We start from the raw sequence: 21,114 nt of genomic DNA, 5'->3' as shown, positions 1-21,114 counted from the left end.
TCACAGATGGCTTCTCTTAATGTCAGGGACTTGAACAACACTCGTAAGGCTCAAATGGAACTGGTGTTCTTCAATCGAGTTCCCAAGGTGGGAAGCCAAACCTTTATGGAGCTCCTTCGCCGGCTTTCAGAGCGTAACAATTTCCAGTTCCATCGGGATGCTGTCCAGAAAGTGGAGACCATTCGATTGGCAGAGGATCAGCAGCAGGAAATGGCTGAGGTGATCAGCGAGCTGCCGGAGCCATCGGTGTTTATAAAGCACGTTTGCTTCACCAACTTCACAAAGTTCAATCTACCCAAACCGATTTACCTGAATGTGGTTCGTGATCCCGTGGAGCGAGTGATCAGTTGGTTCTACTACGTCAGGGCTCCTTGGTACTTTGTGGAGCGTAAAGCTGCCTTTCCGGACCTTCCGCTCCCTCATCCTGCCTGGTTGAAAAAGGACTTTGAGACTTGTGTCTTGAGCGGCGACCAGGAGTGCACTTACACCCAAGGAGTTACAGTCGAGGGCATTGGCGATCATAGAAGGCAGAGCTTGTTTTTCTGTGGCCACGACTACGAGTGCACGTAAGTTTATAAATGAAAAATAATGTTTTACAAACTATATAGTCATTATTTATTAAATTTCAGACCCTTTAACACTGTGGGTGCCTTGGAAAAAGCCAAGTTCGCTGTGGAGCAGCAATATGCCGTTGTCGGTGTTCTGGAAGATCTGAATACTACACTCTCAGTGCTGGAAAAATATGTGCCCCGATTCTTTGAGGGTGTTAGGGATATATATGCAAGTAAGTTGATTATCGTCAAGATAAATTCAATTGAAAAAGTAAAAGTAGAATTTATTTCAATCAAATCCACAACAGCCACTTGAGTGTAATACAATGTAGTAACAAAAGCAATTGAAAGAGTTGAGAACTTGAAACCCCACTAGGTTATAACAACATTCCCAATCACCCATAAAAATCTCTAAAATTTTTTATATATTTTTTCCCCCTCCAGCCAGTGCCGAATACTTGACGAAGATCAATAAAAACAACTTCAAGCCGCCAGTCAGTGAGCATGTAAAGGATATAGTGCGTCGCAACTTCACAAACGAGATCGAGTTCTACCAGTTCTGTCGCCAGAGACTCCACAAACAATATTTGGCCGCCCATTTGCCACAGCGCATTATTACAGATTCGGCACAACATTTTCCAGCCCTCTTGGGCAATTAAAATGTAAATTGAGCAAACAATATTGAAAAACTCACGAACAAATTGTAAAAAAACAAACAAGACATACAAAATCTTACTTGAAACTGTAGTCAGCTAAGTTCCCCAATACGTTGTAGCGAATTAATTGTTTTCTCTTGTGTATATTTTCAAAGTGGTTATCAAAAAATATGACAAATCCATCTTATATTTATATTGATTAGTAAGTACTTAATGTTAGAATGACCTGAATTTGAATTGTGATGTCTTCAAGTGAACTGTTGAAATTTTTGTTTTAGTATTTTAGTTGTAAGATTGCGATAATACATTGTATAAACTAATAAATGAATATTTTTAAGAACACATTGCATTTGTACTTTGGCAATTAAGGCAAAACGAAACAGAAACTTATTCTGAACAACTGATCAAATCAACGATTTTCAACATAATACGGGATAACACTGAGACGATGCTAGCTTAAAACGAATCGCAACTTAACTAGCATGATGTCACAAAGTATTTTTTATTAAAAAATATATAACCAACGAAAAAAATCATAGCCATGTGTTAGCATCTTCCTTCTATTTTTGTAACAAAAACTATCCTATGCACTGGGTCTGGGTGATGTTTCTTAAAGTAACTTATAGATCTTGCTGATGATTGTGGTTTTCAGGCATGGGTCGACTGTCCGCTTGTTTCTTTAATGAAAAAAATAAATTATTAATATAAATTGAAGGAAAAATAGTTTCTAGCCTACCGTTTGTTTCCAAAGAATGCAAAATCATCATTAGATTGCATATAAAAACCAGGCCCTGGAATCTTCCTTTCAACTTTCAAGATATTTGGCCCCTCAATATCGGTGGATGGCACTTCTACAACTCTTTTGGGTTCCAGCAAATAGACCGCCTTTGGATCACATTCAATGAGTTTCAATATGTTTTCGTCGTGCAATTCCAGCCATTCCGGGGATTCCGATCGAATATTTAGTTTTTCTGGAGTCACTCGGGTAACCAATTCGGCAAAAATACAATCCAGAGCACATATTAAAGGATGCTGATAAACTGCAACATGCAGTCGCCATCTGGACTCAAACAAACGATAAATTCGATGGTAGTCTTGATAGCGATACTCAATACGTTGACCGTCTGCTGAAATGCGGGCCTTGAGAAACACGTCATCAAAATCCATTTCTTCGGGGTTGAGTAACTTCAGACGCATGTTATCCCGTCTTAGGTAGTCCCACTTATCCACATCCAAACCACAGCGACTATTATGAACGATATCGAAGATATAGTTGTGGCCCATCATGGGAAACGATAACGAATCGCTGCTGCCCAGAATTAAAGCCTTTATTAGCTGAACTCCTCGACCACTTCCATCGTCCCTTAAGGAGACCAGCTCCTCGTTACGAGCATCCTCGAAAATTCGATCCACACAAACAAGCGCATTCTCCTCGTGCTGCAAGGTCGGAAAAAATGTATTATAAAGTTAGTCATAGAGGTTTTGCAGATATTTTGTTACGGAAACAACCTATAATAAAATTTATAAGTAAGGCCATTAAAAGCGTAAGCCCAGATAACACCAATTATTACTAATAACATGGTTATAATTGGTATTTTCATTATATTAGATTAGTATTTTTAACAAAAAGACATTAAATTTAGACTTCTACGAAAAGGACCTTTTTTAAAGGATTACATTGTAAGATAAGATTGTATAGGATCAGTTTTTATAGAACTCCAAATGAAACTTACATCAAATTCATGTTCACCAAGACGTTCCCAAGCATGTGACATTGGCCCATGGCCAATATCGTGAAGTAGAGCGGCTATTTCCACCGCTTGGCGACACCAATCCGGTAGTTTTGGCTCATAGTGCGAGTTTCGCTCGATGGCTCTCAGGTGGTCCTGGGCACTTTTGTACGTTCTAAAAAAAAAAAAATATTAATATTATTGGATGGAAGATATAAAAAAGCTGTATTCCTACCCAAGGCAGTGGTCGTAGCGCTTGTGATTGGCATTTTTGTCGAGGGACAAAGGTATGAGGCCCAATTGGTTAACCTTCTTCAATCGCTGAAACAGTGGATGCTCCACTATTTCCTGTATACGACTAGGAAGTTCTATTACACCGTGCACTTCATCCTCGATGAGCATCTGAAAGGATTGTACAAATATTAAATATGATTTATAATATATTGTATTTCATGACTCGATTTTTTAGGCTTCTATGTATTATTTTCTTTAACTGTCGTATTGGTTTAAAACATATACCTTACTAGATTAGTAAAACTTGTATGTATTAATGAAGAACAAAGAACAAGTCTCCTTATATCAAAGATTACATTCAATTTCTATTGTTTGGGGTGTTGGCCATTAGGAAAAATTGATTCTAAAGTGCATTTGTAATAAATAAAACCACTAGCAGCCACAGAACCACAATCTCAAATCTTTTAATGCGCTTTCAGCGACGGTCAGAGTAGAACTGAGGTCTCGTTTTTTATTTTCCCTGCCTCTGCATATAAAGTAGACCTCTTTCTGAGACACAGTACAACTTCTTATACAGATCTAGAAGAATTTGAAGCTTAAGAAATATTTATATTATTCTTCAATGTAGTTTTATGATTTAAGGAAAGCCATCCCTGCGTTTATTTTGATCTTAATATGTTCTATTTTTAATTCGTCATATAAAGGATGATTTGGCAGAATTTGTTTTCGTTTACATTATTTTTAAGGATATTAATTTTTAAAAAAACAAGATATTTATTTTAGAGTGGAACTCTCTTTACTTGAATAACTAAGTCTCAGCAAGTATTTTTTATAATTCTCATTGCCCCCTTGGAATTGGGGCGACCGTTACAATATCTATATTTCAAGTTTTTGAATCAGCTGTTCGGCTTCGATAGTTGGAGCTGTTCGCATGGCAACCAACAACAAGAACAGCAAACTTACAGCTTCGCGCCCATTTTCCGATGGCTTCTCCGGTTGTTGGTGGTGGAGCAGCGGGAGCCTCGAGTTCGTTGGTTTGGATGGCGGCCGAGGGGGCTGTTGAACCAATGCGCTCACCAACATTCTGACTAATTTCGTATTTTGATTCCTGTTCCTGGCTCTCAACAACACGCAACCAAAATACCAACGAATGCGCGAACTCGACGTCGTGAATGCGTTACTCCAATCAATTGCGAATTTATTTATTACATCAGGAAATTTGTTGATAATCAAAATTAGCACACAATCACAAATTGGAAGGAGGACAGCTGATTCAAAGAGTGTGGCCAACACAGCTAAGAAAATTTTGCCAAATAAATATACTTCAGTATTTTTATTTATTTTTGAATAACGGGAATTTTTATGCAATATTGTAAAAGCAACAATATTTTATAGTTTTACGGATGAAAGAAAAAACAAAACCAAAAGGATTTATTTTATACAGTTATTTCATTTATTTTCATCTTGTTTATTTTATGAATATAATAGCAGTAGCAACCAATCGGTTATCGGAAACAACTATCTGTTGCTTATCACAATCTGTATAACTTAAAATTTTACTAATACTTATTAAAAAACCGACAAAAATGAATATTTTATTGTTTTAAATTTAATTATTTTTTTAACTTGTCATTATTTTAACCCAAAAAGTATGCGGTAATCTTAAAGAAACCACAGCGCCATCTATGGTTGATAAACATAAGTAAGTTTTGTTTTCTTTTGAATTTAACGCAAAATGGCGGGCCATCGCTGGGGGCCATATTGTCCTTCCATCAAGGGAGGCCATATTGTCCCTCCATGCACTTTTCGAGATTTTGAAAGAGACTCCCCAGGAAATTAGATAAAAAATCTAAAAAATATTTTGTTTCTAGATTTTGATGCAGAATGGTGGAAAATCGATCTACACTGCCGCTCAACTGAATAGGTTTGACTTCTTTTTTAGACTTAGAACATAATATCTTCATAACGAGCACTCGGATTTAAACCAAATAATTTTTTTTAAGTAAAACGATCAATTCTTTATAAAATACAAAAGTTTTTTTTTTTTTGGTTTGGTTTTTATATTTTTTTTATTTTTTTTTCAAAAACATAGCTGAAAACCTACATTATTTTTGGCTCAAGTGAATAGGTTTGACCAACAAAACTATTAAAAAAAATTATTCACAGCAATATTTCATGGTACTTGGTAACTTAAAGAATAAAAGACATTATTTCTGAATTATTTAATATTTGGTATGACCCCCCCTATTCTTAATTATTCCAAACATTCGATTTGATAAGGAATCGTAATATTTTTCAATTTCACTCAGTGAAATAGTTGCCCAGGCTTTTTTAATCGCTTCAACCAGGGTTGCCGAGTCTTGAAATTGTCTTCCCCCTTCATACACTCTCCTGGATAAAAGTCCCCAAATGTTCTCGATAATATTTATGTCTGGGGAGTATGGCGGCCACTCGAGCAAGTTCACATTCTGGTCCTTAATCCACTGTTTTGTAACCCGGGCTGTATGGATGGGGGCGTTGTCTTGTTGGTACGTCCATTGAATAGGTCCAAAAATTTCGGAAAACTGGGGAAAAGCCTTTTGGAGCACAGTCTTGTAGACATTTGCATTCATCTTTGATGAAACAAACTGCAGCTCGCAAGTTCCATAAAACGATATGGCTCCCCAAACCATTACGCCTCCTGTACAGGAGTGATGACGACTCAAAAAGCATTCCTCTTTTCGCATATCGTGAAAATAATAGTTGTAGCCATCCGGTCCGTCGAGATTGAACTTTTTTTCATCGGAGAAGACCACAGCCTTCCACTCCTTGTTCCATGTCATGTGATCCCGCGCAAATCGAAGTCGCGCTTCCTTCCGTGCATCATTGAGAGGAGGTTTTTTTTTTATTTTTAATCTCTTTAAGTGTTTAGCACTCCGAATAACTCGTTTTACCGTTGCCAAACTAGCATTTACACCGCATTCATCCCTGATTTTACTGGCAGACAGGTGGGAATTCGAAGCAGTTCGAAGGATTAATCGCCTCTCTGATGCCGTCGTAGCATATTTTTTTCCTCCTATCATTTTTTTCCCGTAATCGGCTTCATTACGAAGAAAATTGCTTACCACGTTTTGACTTCGACCAATCTTCTTTGCTATTTCATTATGTTTTAGGCCAGATTCAATATAGCCTTTAATTTGACCTTTTTCAAAATCGGTTAAAGATTTTCCGCGACCCATATTAAAAAAAAATTGTAGCAATTACTTTAGATTTAAGTAAACAAAAGAAATTATATGTTTTCAATCACGCAGTCAGTCACAAAGTGAAGTCAAAGTTGTCCAACCTAATCAGATGAGCCAAAAATAGAACACACATTTAGCGAATTTCACGATGAAAGCAAAATTCTGATTTACCGTTGCATACAACCCGTTAAATTTTTGTTTTCATATTATGAGAAAACAAATGAATGTTCAAAACAAAAAAGAAAGAATGCACAAATGCCATAGGAACAAAGAGAGAAATAAAAATAGAAGAAATAATTTTCAAACCTATTCAGTTGAGCGGCACTGTACAAATCGTTTAAGGTATTCCGCTCAAGAATCGGAAGGAAATTGGCCAAGATATAGCCATCACGGGGGGCCGTATTGTACCCCCATGCACTTTTCCAGATTTTGAAGGGGACCCCCAGGAAATTTGAAAAAAAATCTAGAAAATATTTTGTTTCTAGATTTTGATGCAGAATGGTGGAGAATCGATCTACAAATCGTTTAAGGTATTCCGCTCAAGAATCGGATGAAAATTGGCCAAGATATAGCCATCACGGGGGGCCATATTGTCCCCCCATGAACTTTTCCAGATTTTGAAGGGGACCCCCCAGGAAATTTGATAAAAAATCTTAAAAATATTTTGTTTCTAGATTTTGATACAGAATGGTGGAGAATCGATCTCCAAATCGTTTAAGGTATTCCGCTCAAGAATCGGATAGAAATTGGCCAAGATAGCCATCACGGGGGGCCGAATTGTCCCTCCATGCACTTTTCCAGATTTTGAAGGGGACCCCCCAGGAAATTGGAAAAAAAATCTAAAAAATATTTTGTTTCTAGATTTTGATGCAGAATGGTGGAGAATCAATCCACGAGTCATTTAAGGTATTCCGCTCAATAATCGGATGGAAATTGGCCAAGATATAGCCATCACGGGGGGCCATATTATCCCCCCATGCACTTTTCCAGATTTTGAAGGGGACCCCCCAGGAAATTTGATAAAAAATCTAAATAATATTTTGTTTCTAGATTTTGATACAGAATGGTGGAGAATCGATCTACAAATCGCTTAAGGTATTCCGCTCAAGAATCGGATGAAAATTGGCCAAGATATAGCCATCATGGGGGGCCGTATTGTCCCCCCATGCACTTTTCCAGATTTTGAAGGGAACCCCCAGGAAATTTGAAAAAAAATCTAGAAAATATTTTGTTTCTAGATTTTGATGCAGAATGGTGGAGAATCGATCTACAAATCGTTTAAGGTATTCCGCTCAAGAATCGGATGAAAATTGGCCAATATATAGCCATCACGGGGGGCCATATTGTCCCCCCATGCACTTTTCCAGATTTTGAAGGGGACCCCCAGGAAATTTGATGAAAAATCTAGAAAATATTTTGTTTCTAGATTTTGATGCAGAATGGTGGAAAATCGATCTACAAATCGTTAAAGGTATTCCGCTCAAGAATCGGATGGAAATTGGCCAAGATATAGTCATCACGGGGGCCGTATTGTCCCCCCATGCTCTTTTCCAGATTTTGAGGGGGACCCCCAGGAAATTTGATAAAAAAACTAAAAAATATTTTGTTTCTAGATTTTGATGCAGAATGATGGAGAATCAATCCACGAGTCAATTAAGGTATTCCGCTCAAGAATCGGCCATGAATTGGCCAAGATATAGTCTTCAGTTTTTGGCCATATAGTAAAAATCTATCGATTTTCAGAGGGATCCTCTAGAAAATTTTACATTAAATCTGAATAAAAAATAATTTGTAATATTACATGCAGAGTTATAGAGAATTGATCTACGAGTCGTTTAAACTCTTGAATCAGCCGGAAAATGGCAAACACGAGTAATAAAAGTTGTCAAATTGCAGGAAGATGACTTCATTGATCAAGTGACTAATTAGACACCCGAAACTCAAAATTACATCTAATTTAATGTCATGTGATAGACAAAGCCGATTTAAAACAAATAGCATATGGGTCGGGGGGTTCCAGCGTCATTTTCGGGGCAGGTGGGGGCGTGGAGAAGGTTGGCACGTGGAAATTGTTTTTGCGAGCGCGCCGACGCATGGAAACGAAAGCGAAAGTTTTCCCGCTGACCCACAGCTGAGAAGAGAGAGTATCTCGGGCACAGAGAGTGAATCTGTATCTCTTCTCTCCGGAGCGCTAGTTCCATTAGAGTGCAACTGCAATTTTTGCATCTGCTCTGCAAAGTCAACGCACTTTAAATACAACACAGACTACAATACAATCAGTACTACAAGATAAAATTGTATCTGTGTCTCGTATATCTCGAGATGTAAATGTAGATTCAGATACACAGACGAAACTTTGCAAAAAGAGGATTAATTGAATAATGAAAGAAAAACAAACAAACATCGGAGCAAACAATTTAAGAATGCAAATATAAACAAAAAACAGAAATTAAAAAAAATGCCGGCTCCACACCTGAGTGGAGCGATAAAGAGAACTATTTAGAAATGAGAGAAAAATGGGAGAGAAATTTAAAAAGCAAACAATTTAGGTACAGTGGTTTAAAGATTCAAATTATATTACATGTTTTTCAATATTATAATTACAATAACTATTTGGAATAGTTATAGTCATTAAACAATTTATTATTAATATCAAAATTTGGATATATGTATAAAAAATTAAAAACAAAAAAAAAACTAAATAATAAACCCACTGTTCTCCACTTGAGCAATTTATACTTGTTTGGCTCTCTCATCGTGACATTTGGAAGCCCAACCACCCAAAAGCAACCCACAAAGCGTGCCACCCGTGAGATACGGGAGTCGCTGGGAATGAGAGCGAAAGTGAGAAGCGTCGGGCTGGCAGACAAGTTGCAACTTTTAGCGAAATCGGTCTCAGTTGCCACACGACAGGACGGCCAAACGGGCGAGCTAAAGCAGACGAGATACACGGCCTACAGTGGCGAATGTATCCACAAGATACACGGCTAGGCAAATTAACAATAATTAAAGCTCTGCGTGACAGGTCTCTCTCTCCCCCCTGGCCCTCCCCTTTCTCACTCTCACCTCCTGGCTCTGATTTGGTGAAAATAATATAAGAAATCAAATAAAAATAATAATATACGAAACGAAATAATTCTCGAATCGAGTCGAAATCTTTGTATCTGTGTATCAGAGAACTGAAAAAGAGGCCGCGCGCTCTCGCAAATGTATCTCAGCCGGCAGTGGGCGAAAGACGCAACTGCTGCGACCTTGGAATGCCCTTGAATGACACTCTTATTGCGACCAAGTCGCCAACGTTGCCACTACAACGGGCGCTGAAACGGGCCACGGCTGCCACTCAGCGCTGGCAGAATAAAGGAATATAATAATATTTAAAAATATTTCTAAAATAAAATATACACATAAAAAATATATAAATAATGCCAAAAAAATAAACGGCTTTAAAGAAAAGTGAAAATACTATTGGAGTCAGAGTAGTTATCGCGAGAGTGAGAAAAAGTGAGGGAACCGAACACACAAAATAATAATATAGAACAGCCGAAGAACCCCCCGACGGAATTTCCTTGACATCTCCCTATCTTAAGCCTTAACCCAAATCAAAAATCGTGTGTGAGAAATTCACTTTTATTTTGTAAATTTGATAAATATTTATACATTTTCAAATAAAACCTATTTGAAATTCAAGCAAAAAGAAAGTGTTATCTAACTGGCGCCCTCTGGCGGCGAGTGTATGCGTGCGGGCGTGTATATGTGTGTGTGGCCGACTAGAAAGTGAAAGTTCTCGACTGCGAATCCTGCGGTAACCTTTACCCCACATTGGGTCACTTCCTTGAGAGCGACTGCTACATAAACGACATCGGGGCACGCAAAAGGCAATAAGGCCAAAAGCATATATCCGGACTATATATACAACGAATCGGTATATGTAGGCGATATTTATGCGACAGGTTCTGACAACTAATTCTTTTTATCGCCACGCGGAGGAATACGCTGGCAAGGGCCGAATTGGGAAAGCCTTGGAATAATAATAAAACATCAGGTTGGTAATCATAATTGTTGCAACATGTCCTATACATAAGGTGGAAGCATAATTAAGTGCGTGTTTCATATAGACATTGCGTGTTTTATTTTACCTACCAATTACATACTTTCAACTGATGCTGCAATTAGCATGTGCGCGTATCCGGCAGATACGTTTGACATTGATTTTGCCATTTAAAGTCAAACGGCAGCAATTATTCAGCAAAAAGGAACTTACCTAGGGAAGCTACAAACATATATATTTTAGATAATATATCCTATATATTTTTATCTTTTATATATTTACTTTGTACAGAGCTGGTTATGAAATGTTTATTTATACAAATATTAAACAATTCGGGTATACTCATAATTTATATAACAAAAACGATGAAATAATGGCAAATACACATACTTTTAATGGAGAAGTAAACATAAAATAAATTTTTATTAAAAAAATAAATAAAACTGATAGTTTCCGGTTCTAAAAAAGTATTTTTAAATGAAGCATATATGTGTTAATAAAGAAATAATATAAAGATAATTAAATCAATTACATGAAAGTAAGAATAAGATCTTGAAATGTCCTCTGGCTCTGAAATCAATATCCAGGACTCATCACATCCTGCTCATCTCCTTTTTTTTTTTGGAACCACAATCAAAACAAAACAATCCAAATACCGTTATCACCACAATCAAAACAAACCAAGAAACCTAGAATAGCCTTTGCCCAAAACAATAACCATAAAAAAGGGAAATGGAAAGCGAAAGCCAGTTGAAAGTGAGAGTATCATTCCACTCGAGTATCTGTGTATCTGTAACTTAGTTTTCAGAACAGCGCAAGCGTTTTTCCAGTTGTTTTTGTTGTTCACGGTGCTTGGCTTTGTTTGCTTTTGACATTTCGTTGGGTAGCAATGTCATACAAATATAAATAAAAAAACCACGCGCTGTCCAAAAAAAAACACAAAAAAAAGAATATGGAAACCACCCACATCTAAGCACACGCACCCACACTCACGCAAAGTATCTGTTAGATACGTAGAATTACTGAAAGCAAATTAGCGCTTCAATCGAGTCTCGTGTAAGCCACTTGAATTGTTATTGATTGCGGTGGGTCGCCTATTCAAATCGATTGTTTTTGGGGGCCAAAGGACTCCAAATCCAATTCGGAAGCCTGGGAATTCGAGCTAATTTACCATAAAGAATATATATTATTAATTTCGGGATATTTTTAAAACCAAATACCAGTCAGTCAGTCAGCTGTTGTGGTTTGTTGGATCGTGGGCGGCACTTGCCGGTCTAAAGGAAATATATTCGGAATATAATTTATGCTAATGATATATGCGACACAGAATGACAGCCAAAAATTATATTTATTTGGTCATCCATACGCTGGGAAATTCAAGTTTCATAGTTTATTAAAAATAGGTACATACTTCTAGGGGGTATTAGTAGTTTTAGGTATAATTTGTGAAATTATTGTAGTACATTTTTGTTTAACAAGGCCCCTATCTTATCGCACCTCTTCACATAAATAATTTCTTAATTAATTGCTTCTTCAAATATTTATAATTCCTAATATTTTCTATCTGCTTCGTAGAGCAGTTCAATGATCCGCTTAGTAATCTTATCACCCACTGACACCCATCAGTGATGTACTTCTAAATCACAATTACAAACTGTTCCGGCGCTAAATCCAAAACACCAACAAATTGTTACCTAATCGGGGAAAAAAACCGTTAGCTGATTAGGCCAAGTTGTCATAAAGACCACAATCACAGCGGGCGATCCCGGATAAAGCACATCGGGCTTAAATGTCAGTAAATATGTCTATATCTGAGCTGATAGTTTATCTGCCGGTTCATAAAGGTGATATTGGTATTTCTAGTACTGAGTATTTAGCAATTTTTGGAAGAAAGCTATTACAATTTAATAAATTGTATAATATATTTTAGATACATATAGGATATAAATGTCTTCAAAATTGATATTGTCTGAAAAACTTGAAGGTTAAATTAAAAAACTTAAACCATAAAGGTGCGAAATATTTGCAATAAAATGAGATATTTATAAGGATATTAATATTTTAATGTAATTTTAAAAAAATTCATTTGAACCGATCATTTAGTCGGCAATACCTAAGGGCATTTAGTAGTGCAGTTAGCTAAGATTAAAAATCAGACAGACATCCGAGGCTGCAACGTCACTGATCACGAGAATCTTTCTATAGCGGCGACTGCCTGCCAGAATCAGTTACCTTTTGGGATGCACTGCGGCTGCAGATACCAAGACACAGATACCTAATACAGATGCATTAACAGATACAGATACGGATACAGATACAAATGTAAGAGGAGGCGGATGCGGATGCGGGGTGAGTGCAATCAGCGTGAGGGCAGTGTTTGGCTGCGATTTGCGATTTCGCTCCGCTTTCGATTCGATCCCATTCCCATTCCCATCCTCATCGCATCCCAGCCCATCGGATCCGATTTTGCCTTATCAATCAGAGTGGATTCGCTTTGCTGAATGCCAAAAACACAACAAAAAGATCGTTTGGTAGTCAGTGCATGCCCGACACCGTGACGCTGCAGACGTGGTGCAGTTCGAGTTTTTCGGCGTGGTTTTCCGGAGTCAGACTCCGGTGTGTGTTCTCCCGATGTTCGACGCAGTGCTCTAGCTGGTGATATCTAGATTCGATTTAAATATAAATATATATTTAATAAATCGCAAAAAAAAGGCGGCTCTCAAAGTAGTCAATCGGTTATATCATCCACAGAGTGTAAGTGAAATATTTCACGGAATGTGCAATTGCGGGACGAGAAACGTTTTGCGGTTCGCGGGTCAATTCAGATTTCTATAAATAAAATTGCAAATTCGTTATCAGAATTCATAATCGAGACGCCGCCGCAGCATGATTAAGTACTTCACCCGCTGAACCACCCGACCATCCAACAACCCACCCACCACTCACCACCCACCACCCATCGCCCACCGGCGAATATCATGTGTGGTTCAGGTGATAAGCCGGCGACCGGCGTCCGATTCGTAGGCCTAGAAACAACTAATCGAACGCTTTAAACTGTGTGAAAAACTAATGGCGCATCTATAACTAGACCAGTGACTAACTAATTGGCTTGAGAAGTGTAACTATGAGATGCTGCTGATAAGATACTCGGGCTGTCTGTCTAAACAATCATTTGCAAAGCTGGCAAAAGGTGTAAAACATGTAATCTGGGAAAGTCTTGCAATTTTGTAAACTGAAAATATCAACTACTTTATACGAAGTACATTTTTTTTAAGTGACTTAAATCTAAGAAGTGAAGCGCCTAATAAACAATGTTATTTACTATCTATTTTTTCCAAATTTTCCCACAAAACACACCTTGACTTCATTCCAAAGAGCCCAGAACTTAGAAAAGTGAACCAATCAAGCATAATTCAGAGTTCTTTTTTATTGCGTATGTCGTTAGAGTGTCCACTTTAATATCAATTCTGCACATTTCCCCCAATTTAATTCAATTAAGCGACTTTATGGGTGTCGTCTTGTCACAGAATGCGTGTGGCTTACATACGGTAAGCGCATTCTTCAGGAAAGTGTATCTTCAAGATACGCAGTTACCGTCAAAACAATGAAATAAGTGGGCGGATAGAAAATCTAAAAAACGGAAATGTTACTTTGCCCGTAAAATAGAAGTCAAAGACATATGTTCTCTAACATTTATTTATAGATTTTTTCGCGTTTTATTTATTTTCATTTAGAATTTTCTGTGTATATATTTTATTTATAAAATGTGAGAGCTTCAGCGAATGCATTAGTAAATATTATTTATAAATTTATTATATTTAAGAATACATATGCGATTTTATTTAGACTTTCTAGACGCCTTAATATTTGTCGATGATCTGATCCCTAATTTGGCAATTAATTACGATAAAGGCCATTTAAATTTAATTCATAAATACATGTTTTTTTTTAAGACCTTTTCCCACATGTGCATTTTTCAGTTTGTAATCTCCCTCTTGACCAAACGTCATCGTCCACCAAAACGCATTTAGCCACTTGGCCAAAAGCCAAGGAAATTTTAATTTGTATATAGGGAAGAGAAAAAAAACTGAAAAAAATGAAAGGTACCAAGCCACAAGGGATGTCTATGAATCATGAAATATCTGCCATAAGTGGCATCACCTCATATGCAGTGGGATGTCTATATTACCTAAATATATTGCTATAAACATGCATTCGTTGAATTTTTGAGGAAATTTCAAAGAGATCGGCATTTTGACCTCCTTAATCGATCGATTGTCGGACGATCGTTTATTTATTTAAGACATTGTCGACGCCATTTAGCCAGGCATGAAAGAATAAAATTCGAATCATTTTTTTACTCATTTTACTGCTTAATTAAATTTCCTATGCATGCTGCCAAATATAAAAAGTAAAATACATAACAACCAAGAGAGACACCAATTCAAAATAGACAAAAAAGAAATGCCGCTGAAAGTTCAAGGCCAATTGACTTTGTGTCTCGTCTCGATTGGCGCATCTAATTTCGAAAATAAAAACTCTGATGTCTTAATTGGGCGGAACTTCCTCACACTACCCTCTCCCTCTTTAATCGTTATCTCTCGCTCTATTAAGGGGCGTGGCGTGGCTCGGCTTTGCACCTGATCAGAAAATCAATGGTAATGCACGTGCAATGATCTCGGAATGAAAACAAAAATAAAATCATTTGCCAAAAGCAAAATACAGAGGTGTTAACATTTTGTTTTTGTCACCCGATTTTCGTCACTTGACTAAAAACAAAACTGATTTATTCTTACATTAATTCTTTGTTGTCGGGTTTGAAGGAAGTTCCTTCAAAGAATTATTAAAATTCTAATGGCAGTTAACTATATCAAATCGAAAGACGACGCAATGAATATTTTAAGAAAAATGAGATATGCCCGAAGATAATAAAAAATGGATATATTTAAAAGTATATAAGCTCACGATCGGATATTTTCCCAGCTGTTTCCAAATGCCCAGTGAAAGAGAAAGCTAAAGTGATGAAAAAAGAAACATTTCGAGTGAATTTATTTGTTTACTTAAAATTTGCTCATCGCATTTCAATATATCACTCACGTCATATATTCGAATGGTACTTTATTTGCAGATATTCCGCCGATCCGTTGCAGCAGCCCCGACGTGGTGTGGTGACGTGACGTAAATGAACGATCCCGGAGATATTCCACTGACCCATACAAGTACCCCGGACAGCAGGCCGCCCTGCAGCATTATATCCATTATACCAACCATAGGCATGTCCTCATGCCGCGGAAGGGCCGAGGCATTCGCAAGGAGTCTGTCCTCCAAGTTGCGCACCTTGGGATCACAGGTGAGGACTCCTACTAATGGGATGAAATCAAATATATGGTTAAACTAGAATATAATTTTATGTTGCCTATCTTAAGGGGTACATTTACTTCTGAAATAAGTAAAAATTAAAACCAAAACTACTTATAGTATATGAATTAGTATTATATTTAGCTGCTTGCACTCTTGTGTAAAGAAATCGTGTATTATTGTAATCAGGTTGCATGTTTGAAGTAATCCTCCTTGCCGGCGCTGTCGGGCTTGATGCCACGCCCCCCCGGGCGCCAGTTGACGGGGCACAGTTCCCCGAACTCATCTGCGAACTGGAAGGCCTGGACCAGACGCAGTGCCTCGTCAACACTGCGACCCACGCCCATGTCATTAATGGTGATCTGACGAATACGTCCCTCCCGATCAATAATGAATAGAGCACGCAATGCCAGTCCCGTGCTTTCGTCCAATACTCCATAATCCCGGGCAATCTTCATGCTCTTGTCGGCCAGGAGTGGAATGTCCATTTCCCCCAGACCCCCTATCTTCCGTGGAGTATTCATCCAAGCGCAATGGACAAAGTGACTATCCGTCGAACAGGCCAGTACCTCGCAGCCGATGTTCCGGAATTCCTGGGCCCGATCACTGAATGCCTGCAGCTCCGTCGGGCAAACATAAGAAAAGTCCGCCGGATAGAAAACCATAAGCACGTATCTTCCACGCAAGTCCAGGAGTGACAAGTTCCGGTAACCTCCGGCAATCACCGCCTGAGTATTGAAGTCCGGAGCAACTTGATTCAAGTTTAGCATACGCATCTTTATAGGTTATTTTTGTTACTTCACTTCGATTTATTATGGTTTTTTTTTTAGTTATATTTTTATATATATTACTGAAGGCGACGACTTGAAGTGATACTTTATTAAGCGCACAAAGTTATAAAGTGCCCAAATGAACAATATTTCAAAGACTACTTTGGTCAAATAATCTGGCCACTTCATTTTAAACTCGTAATCACATAGTAGGCTTTGGTATGATTCTGGGGTATATAAGGAAGAATTTTCTTTAAGAATTTAGATCAGCTCCAACCAACCAACGGAGCAGTTCTCATTTTATTAACATTTTTCTTATTCTAATTATTTTTTTATTTTATAATAATTTAATATTTCAAAGTTCGGTGGTGCCTCGTACTAAAGGGCTCAAGGCTGTTAGCACCATTTTGGTTCTTATTTACTGATTTTTAATTTAATCGTAAACAAATATGTGACCTATAAACAATTTTTTTTAACCACTCACTGATTTATGCTTGTAATTATAACCTATATATATATATATAGGTATATATGCATGATGGGCTCTTTCATTCTTATGATATAGCAATAGAATTATTATTATTGTTATTGTTATTATTCATGGTATAACTGATTTACTTATTTGTTAATTTAATTTTTATTTGACTTCAAATTCAATATAAAATTATTTTACCGATTCTAATTTTTTTTTGCTTGCAATCGTTCAATAGTCTAAAAATATTTAAAATATATTTTAGTGAAGTGAAGTCTGATTTCCTTATTTTAATAGTTTATTTTCATTATTTCATTATTATTTAATACAGATAATTAAATATTTGTTTTGCGCTTCGAGGTCAAATTTATTATTATTATTTATTTATTTTACTAATTTTTTATTTAATTATTTTCGTGCATTCGCTCAATAGTCTAAAAATATTTAAAATATACTTCACCGAAGTAAGGGGTCTGATTAGCTGATTTTAATTATTTAGTTTCATAATTTATACAAAAAATGGGATGTGAGAAAAGGGTGTGATGCGGGTCTTTAAAATTTTTTCAACTTTATTTTTTGTTTATCTTGTTTTTACCACTCGTTTTCCAAGAAAAGTTCTATATGAGGCGTTGAATTGGGACATGTTACACAATTACTTTATTGCTTTAAGTATTTTTATTTTTTCATTTCTTTATATACATTTACTAGCTTATAAATATTGAAAATATATATTTTAGTGACGGAAGAGTTATTTAATCAAATATCATTAAAGAAATTTTTTGTATTCTTCTTAAAATGCAGAAAACTGATTTCCTTATTTTAATTATTTTGTTTCATAATTTATTTAATATAATTTTTCTTTACTTTTGGATATAAAAAAATATGTGAAATGAGAGTTCTTTACTTTTGAATTGTTTTTAAATTATTTTTTGAGAAAACTGCTGAGCATAGTAATATTCAATCAATATAAGTCTATATATTTATTATTTTAATGAAGTCTACAGTGAGAGACTTTGCTGATTAAATTATTCACCAAATTAATTCAATGGCTTTGTTTTTTTTTTTAATTTTTAGACAAACGAAGAGGGCGAGGGTAATGCCGAGGATGAGCCCATCATCAATGGCACAAACACCAACACCTGGGTGAACTCGCACGACTCTGAGCAGACAGTCACAGACCTGCAGCCCCTGCGGCACGAGTCGGACTCCTTTTTCGACTTTGACTGCGAGCTGGAGTCGCCCGGCAGTCCCGTGGACGAGTGCGAGTACCTGCGCCTGATCGAAACCGCCTCGAATACGCCGCACAACTCCACGGCGGAGTCTGGCTACGCCTGCGCCTCAGTGGCCAGCAGTCACAGCAGCAGCACCGATGGCCCTTACTTTGATGCCTCGACTTCGGGATCTGCCACAGTCACAGTAACAGCTACCCAGGCTGCCCAGGACCAAATGCTGCCAGCCTCGGATGTGAAGGAGTATGTCAACCGTTTGCAGCTTAATGGCAGTCATGAGTTGGAAAATGGGGTCGAGGAGCTGCCATCCAAGAAAATTGAGGTCCTGGATGAAGACGAGACCTTCCTGCAGGCCCAAATCCTCAGTGAACTGCAGCAACAGAGCAATAGTTTGAGGAGCGAGGAGGAGAAACTGACCAACGGTCATCTCGAAGATGAAGTTCATGAACTGGTCGTCGTAGAAGCGGAAGCCAAATCCCAAACGGAAGTCGCAAACATAGAGGAAAATGCACCTGTCAGGACGCAAGAAGAAAAACCAATAAAGGAAACAAACTCCGTGGAGGAAGCTCCTCAGGAAATCACAGAATCAATCCAAGATAGGATTCCCACAGACGAGGAAAAGACACCTACTGAGGATGTCGCATCGCCCACTGACACAGTCGAGACAGTCATCCCTGAAGACACCACCAAGGACATCGAACTCTCTCCCGACAGCGGGGTGGACGAAACAGACAAATCAGCCAGCAATCTCACCGTGAATGTGGAACTGGCCCATATCGAACAGGCCAAACAGGATGCAGCCGAGGCGGTGGAGAAGAGGGGAGGCCACAGTCACGGCATAGACACCACCGACGATGAAGACGATTGTCGGCCTCAGAGGATCAGGCGTTGCTCATCCCTAAAAACCGGAAAGACCCCTCCCGGCACTCCAGGCCGCAAAAAGATAGTACGTTTTGCCGATGTCCTCGGATTGGATCTGGCGGATGTTAAGACCTTCCTGGACGAAATACCAACCATACCCAAGTCAGCGTTTGAGGATCTGGAAATCCTGGAATCGGAACCGCCTTTGCAACTGGGTCCCAAGTCCGACAAGCTGCTGATGCCACTCTTCCAGCAACCCGGCGGCCTTGCCACATTCCTCGATGCGGTCAGGGAGAAGCAGGTGTCGCTGGAGAATGCCGCCGTATCGGATAATATCAACCAGACGATATCCGGATCGGTGCGAGTTAGAAATCTAGATTTCCACAAATCTGTTCATATTCGGTACTCCCTCGATGGTTGGCGCAGCTATGCCGATCTTCAGGCCAACTACGTGGAGAACTCCTGCGACGGATTCTCGGACAAGTTCACTTTCGTGCTCTTCGGGAATTCCCTCCATGTGGGACAGCGCCTGGAGTTTGCTGTGCGATTCCAGTGCAAGGGCCAACAGTTTTGGGATAATAACTATGGCGCCAACTACTGCTTCCAGTGTCTGCCCAGCTCGACCCATCCCTCATCCGGCAGCTCGACGGCATCGCCTGCGTCCGTGGCGACTGGCGCCGTTACCTCCGGACACGGTGCCGGACTGGTCGGATTGCTAAGCCCCACGGCGGGCGATGCCTGGTGCAGCTCCTTCTACTAAAATCTGGTTGAGATGGGCATATCCGTATCCGTATCTGCATCCGCATCCGCATCCAAACTCCATCCCCATCCCATTTGGCATGAGATCAACGCCTGGAAGCCTTTCCAGCCTTGAGTTCATGCTAAAGGCTCCTTAAAATCAAATTATCCCAAGTCATGGCAAGATGAGATGAGTGCTAGAGATCACTGATCCAGATCAGTTTTGTTTACCTCATTGGGCAGCCCCATTATCAGGGTGAATGAATTACTTTGGAAAATCATATTAACTTTTGGATATCACAGTTGGGTTTCTTTTCTAAAAAGTCTTAAAAGCAATCAAGTTTATTTGGAATTTTTATAATGTTCGTTTTTTAAATTCTTGTTTTTAAATACCTTTACGAAATTGTATTTATTTCATTTGTTATAAACAACGATTAACTTGTATAATTTCAAAGAAATAAATACAAACAATTATTGGAAGATTTAGCTAATTGAAAAATAAAAGTTTCGTAATATTTTAATGCAACAAAAGTTTAAAAAACCCAAAAAAATATGTCAGTCCTGAAATATCCAAACTAATCTATCCAAAACCCACCTCCATCTAATAAAAAGAATGATAATGGTTTATATTTTTACGATACAGGCAAGAATGAAGGATAAAAAGGAGTAGCAGGAGCTAGAGGAGCTGTTGAAACTTAAAGAGCGCCACAAAGAAAGCAAGAAATAAAACTAAACAAACCAGAGTAGTGCGAACATGAGAATGAGATCCAGAAAAGTTCGAATGAATCCCAAAGATAGTTGTTAGTCGTACGTTTTAAGAAGAGCAAGTGATAACAAACTAAAAAAATCTGATCAGTTTCTTTAATGATTTCTTCTGTTTTCAGTTTTAAGTTTCGAATTTTCAGTTTTCCTTAAATTAAAGTTTAGTTTGTTCCTAGGTTTGTGTGTTATTGGAAAGGGTTTTCAGATCGCTGCCAGCTAATGTACTTTTTTAAGACACCAATTTTTGTGAGAAGATTAATGGCGATTAATCAAAGTTCAGCAATAGTTACGAGAAGTATGTTTACAGAGCTTAGAAATTCTACAAGTAGCCAATCATGGTGCCCAGATCAAAAGTTAACTATAACTAACCAACATCTATTATCTAGTCAAGTCGCGTTTACTTTTGAGAGATTTGTGGGCTTAATGGGTCCACCATTTAGTCATATGGGAAGCAATAGTCCAACCTTAATTACGATCCCCGATC

The 21,114-nt window shown here is 38.1% G+C and overlaps 4 protein-coding genes across 5 annotated transcripts in view; 2 read left to right on the top strand and 2 right to left on the bottom strand.

Annotated features, from left to right (window-relative positions):
• The window catches only part of LOC123256956 (heparan sulfate 2-O-sulfotransferase pipe-like), a 37,570-nt gene extending 36,021 nt beyond the window's left edge, over positions 1-1,549 (top strand). Inside the window, exons 4-6 of the mRNA XM_014908990.3 lie at positions 7-566; positions 630-784; positions 996-1,549. Coding sequence (XP_014764476.1) covers positions 7-566; positions 630-784; positions 996-1,210 — 930 coding nt within the window. The 3' untranslated portion in view covers positions 1,211-1,549. The remainder of the gene's footprint in view (positions 1-6; positions 567-629; positions 785-995) is intronic.
• Positions 1,317-4,568, bottom strand: LOC6506311 (deoxynucleoside triphosphate triphosphohydrolase SAMHD1 homolog). Its single transcript, XM_001958106.4, has 5 exons — positions 4,135-4,568; positions 3,173-3,339; positions 2,941-3,112; positions 1,944-2,644; positions 1,317-1,884 (listed from the first exon to the last, which is right to left on the bottom strand). Exons 1-5 carry the CDS (start codon positions 4,252-4,254, stop codon positions 1,818-1,820), a joined length of 1,227 nt encoding a protein of 408 aa, XP_001958142.2. The 5' UTR covers positions 4,255-4,568; the 3' UTR covers positions 1,317-1,817.
• A 4,710-nt stretch (positions 4,569-9,278) lies between these two features.
• LOC6493639 (glycogen-binding subunit 76A) lies at positions 9,279-20,805 on the top strand. 2 transcript variants are annotated; one of them, XM_014908991.3, is made up of 3 exons: positions 9,279-10,434; positions 15,569-15,790; positions 18,115-20,805. In XM_014908991.3, exons 2-3 carry the CDS (start codon positions 15,623-15,625, stop codon positions 19,888-19,890), a joined length of 1,944 nt encoding a protein of 647 aa, XP_014764477.1. In that variant the 5' UTR covers positions 9,279-10,434; positions 15,569-15,622; the 3' UTR covers positions 19,891-20,805. The 2 variants fall into 2 exon arrangements, with proteins under 2 accessions (XP_014764477.1, XP_014764478.1); XM_014908992.3 differs by lacking the exon at positions 9,279-10,434 and adding an exon at positions 12,952-13,194.
• LOC6506310 (peroxiredoxin-2) lies at positions 15,913-16,710 on the bottom strand. The gene has a single exon (XM_001958108.4). It carries the CDS (start codon positions 16,572-16,574, stop codon positions 15,984-15,986), a length of 591 nt encoding a protein of 196 aa, XP_001958144.1. The 5' UTR covers positions 16,575-16,710; the 3' UTR covers positions 15,913-15,983.
• Positions 20,806-21,114: the final 309 nt, after the last annotated feature.

This window comes from Drosophila ananassae, chromosome 2R (genome assembly GCF_017639315.1).
Source record: "Drosophila ananassae strain 14024-0371.13 chromosome 2R, ASM1763931v2, whole genome shotgun sequence".
Classification (NCBI taxonomy): Eukaryota; Metazoa; Arthropoda; class Insecta; order Diptera; family Drosophilidae; genus Drosophila; species Drosophila ananassae.
This window is presented reverse-complemented; position numbering and strand designations above follow the sequence as displayed.

Bases quoted from the DNA above. Each gene is read 5' to 3' on its own strand.
- LOC6506311 (XM_001958106.4), bottom strand. From the start codon at position 4,254: ATGTTGGTGAGCGCATTGGTTCAACAGCCCCCTCGGCCGCCATCCAAA. The intron at 3,340-4,134 runs GTAAGTTTGCTG...CAATCCTTTCAG, and splicing joins CGGAAAATGGGCGCGAAGCT to ATGCTCATCGAGGATGAAGT. The intron at 2,645-2,940 runs GTAAGTTTCATT...CCGACCTTGCAG, and splicing joins TTGGTGAACATGAATTTGAT to CACGAGGAGAATGCGCTTGT.
- LOC6506310 (XM_001958108.4), bottom strand. From the start codon at position 16,574: ATGCGTATGCTAAACTTGAATCAAGTTGCTCCGGACTTCAATACTCAG.
- LOC6493639 (XM_014908991.3), top strand. From the start codon at position 15,623: ATGAACGATCCCGGAGATATTCCACTGACCCATACAAGTACCCCGGAC. The intron at 15,791-18,114 runs GTGAGGACTCCT...TTTAATTTTTAG, and splicing joins TGCGCACCTTGGGATCACAG to ACAAACGAAGAGGGCGAGGG.